The sequence below is a fragment of the Solanum stenotomum genome, chromosome 2 (assembly GCF_019186545.1).
Source record: "Solanum stenotomum isolate F172 chromosome 2, ASM1918654v1, whole genome shotgun sequence".
NCBI classification, from domain to species: Eukaryota; Viridiplantae; Streptophyta; class Magnoliopsida; order Solanales; family Solanaceae; genus Solanum; species Solanum stenotomum.
Window position 1 is genome coordinate 69,009,282 of NC_064283.1, and position 3,209 is coordinate 69,012,490.

General features: G+C 34.3%; 1 protein-coding gene across 1 annotated transcript in view; it reads left to right on the forward strand.

The window, feature by feature from the left end:
• The first annotated feature begins 421 nt into the window (after positions 1 to 421).
• LOC125857120 (NADH dehydrogenase [ubiquinone] 1 beta subcomplex subunit 7) overlaps positions 422 to 3,209 on the forward strand; it is a 5,284-nt gene continuing 2,496 nt past the window's right edge. The window contains exon 1 of the mRNA XM_049536791.1: positions 422 to 829. Within this exon, the coding sequence (XP_049392748.1) occupies positions 510 to 812 (303 nt within the window). The 5' untranslated portion in view covers positions 422 to 509 and the 3' untranslated portion in view covers positions 813 to 829. The remainder of the gene's footprint in view (positions 830 to 3,209) is intronic.

The window sequence follows — 3,209 nt, forward strand, 5'->3', positions numbered from 1 at the left end:
GAAAGAGAAGTTAAAAGATGTTTTTAAAAAAAGAAACGTATCACAACATAACTGTGCTTGGAAATTCAAAAGGTAAAATAGTAAATTATCAATTCCATAAAATAAGCACACTACCCCCAAAAAGTAGTAAATAAAACTGTATCACACGTAAAAAAAAAAGTACATTTTATTATATTGTTATGTATATATTTGTAATTAAAATGTTAATGTTGTAAATAAAAAGATTAAAATAATATTATGTAAATAATGGTCTTACATAGTATATTTTTGTAATTTTTCCTTCCGAAAAAAATTTCCAAAAGCTATTAGTAAAACACAATTTTATTGGGCCTAAAGATTAGCCCAATCATTACAACCCCAAACATCCAAAGCCCAAATACCTCCACAAATTAGCCCAAAAGCCCAACAATACCTCACAAACCACAACAGCAAATCTCTAGAGCGATCGAAAAGAGGAGAAAATTCGCCGAGAAAAATCCCAAAATCGAACAACGAAAGTCAATTTGGCAATGGAGGTTCCCGGTTCATCGAAGAAGATGATCGCAACACAAGAAGAAATGGTGGAAAACAAAGTGCCATTAGCATATAGGGATCAGTGCGCACACCTTTTGATCCCTTTGAACAAGTGTCGGCAATCGGAATTTTATCTTCCATGGAAGTGCGAGGATGAACGCCATACATATGAAAAGTGTGCGTATGAGCTTGTTATGGAACGGATGCTTCAGATGCAGAAAATCCGTGAAGAGGAAGCACGAATGAAGCAAAAGGGACATCAATCCATTCCTCTCATTCCTAAGACTGCTAATGTCTAGTTTTTTCCATCATCTAGGTCAGTTACCGCTACTTGATTTCTTTATTGTCATAGTGATTGTTTGAATTGATCTCCTTATTCATAGCTTCAATTTTACTCCAAATTGCTTTGAGTTTTATTTTTAATGATGGTGTTTGACTGAATGTATAGTTTAAGATGTTAACTTGATGAAGGAATTAAATAGTAGTTTGTCAAGTTTGTTTAAATATTGCAAAACTTGTGTTATTTGTGGAATTGTATCAAACATTTTTATAACTTAGACAGTGTTATACAAATTGGAACGGAGATCTTAGCTTTTATTTTTTTGTTTGGCATTTTACTGACTTAGATTTCTTGGAAGGATACATGTAGGATTTAGAGAACCAAAAGATCTAAAGAATTTCACTAGTTTTTACTAAAAGACAATAATGTTGTATTGAAATGAAAAAAGTAAAAGTTATTGTTAAGTAGATAGAGAATTCAAGTTTCCACTCTGGTAGTGTTTTTAGTATTGGAATGCAACCATCACTAAAGTTGCAATGGACACTAGGAAACAAGGGGTCATATCTAGACAAAAGTATGAGTTTTGGTGGAATGATATCTTGTACTTTTTTGTTTGTTGGTGGAAGGTAGCATGTACCAAGCAGTTTAATTGACAAGCAGTAAAGTAGCCTAGACACCCCATTATAGAAGAAACGTGAAAATATTGGATTAGTAGTTAACAAGCTAGTTTGAAAGTTCTATATAGGAATCCCCTCTAAAAAAGTAGTATATAGTAATTGTTTTTTTGAAGAATCGTGTTAACATTTTGGTAGTTCCAAAATATGGAGTGTGTTATATAACTTGGGAAGGAGAAGTTGCTTTTATTTTTTATTTTTTTACGTTTCTCTACTTCAAGAGATATCTTGGAGATTAGTATATCCTTTTAAGCAGAAATGTGAGTTCAATAAACTTCAATATATAGAGAATTCCTGGTTTTGTAATAAAAGACGGATTATTTAGTATTGAAATGAACCAAGTTTGAATAGAGTAGAGTAGATACTAAGGATTACTTTTCGGGCTCCAAAATGTATTAGGACAGATTTATTTGTATTGGAATGAACCAGGCTGTTGAATTGAGTGTAATGGACACATATTATTCATATAGCCCACCTACACTGCTTTGGGATTGTGAGCATACTAAGAGTGATAAGATTCGAAATGATGATATCTGAGAAAAAGTGGGAGTAGCCTTAATTGAGGACAAGATGCGGTAAGCTAGGATGAGATGGTTCGGGTATGTGAAGAGAAAATGCACGGATGTCCTTGTGCAGAGGTGTGAGAGGTTGGCTATGGATGGTTTTGGGAGAGGTAGAGGTTGGCTGAGGAACTATTGGGGAGAGGTGATTTGACAATACATGACACAACTTCTGACCTAGGACTTGTCCTTAGATAAAAGGTTATGAAAGACACAATCACATAGATAAGGGTAGAGTTAGTTAGGTAGTTGAGTGTTGTCTCGTTTATCCTTCCATACTAGTGGTCGAAGTCACAATCACATAAATAGATTTTAGGGGCATTGGGCACAACAAAACTCAGTATCCAGCATATTATTGGTCTTGCATTGAATAAAAGTTAAGGAGATCATAATGGAGTGTTTCTTTGGAAAATTATGTGGTGCATGATTTAGATTATGGTGCCACATCTTTAGATTCCTCACATATCCATGCTTTTTACCATCAACTTTTCTTTTAGGAATCTAAGTATTTTCTCCGATAGCTGTTGGAGTTCAGTATGTTCTAAACATGTCCACGATGTGTCTATTGGAAACTGACATTGTGTCTGATTGAGATCATAGTAATAAATCTTGAGATTCTTCACCATTGTCACATATATTTTGTCATCAACTTTTCCTTTAGGAAATTGAATGTTTCTTTTACAGTTGATGATCTATAGTTTCAAGGATGTTAGTTCTTTCTTTTATCATAGTGAGGATCTCCAGGTTTACTTGCGGTAGCGATGATTCATTGCCATTGACCCTTTTCAGCAAGTGCAGTCCTGAGACTGAATTTCAGAATCTGTCTGATATTTGATCTCACTTTTGTAACTTAACAAAGAACTTAGTCATAATTCTAAGTTTTAATAGCTATTTAGTTTGACTGATTAGTGAGTAATAGTGTTTTTCTCCTAATCATGCTTCATCTAATTGAGATATGAGGTGTCTTTATGATCTGATGATTAAAACATTTCCTGGGTTTTATGGGTGTTTCAGCTTTATAGATGGGCAATGAGATGATTGTTTTGTAAAAAAAAGAATCCTCTTTATTGTGGAACTTATTTGGTACAACTTTGTTTGGTTGTGCTCATTCTCTTCTGGAAGGTAGAGTGGAAACATAACTCTTTTTTTTTTTTTTGGGGGGGGGGGGGGGGGGGGGGGGGG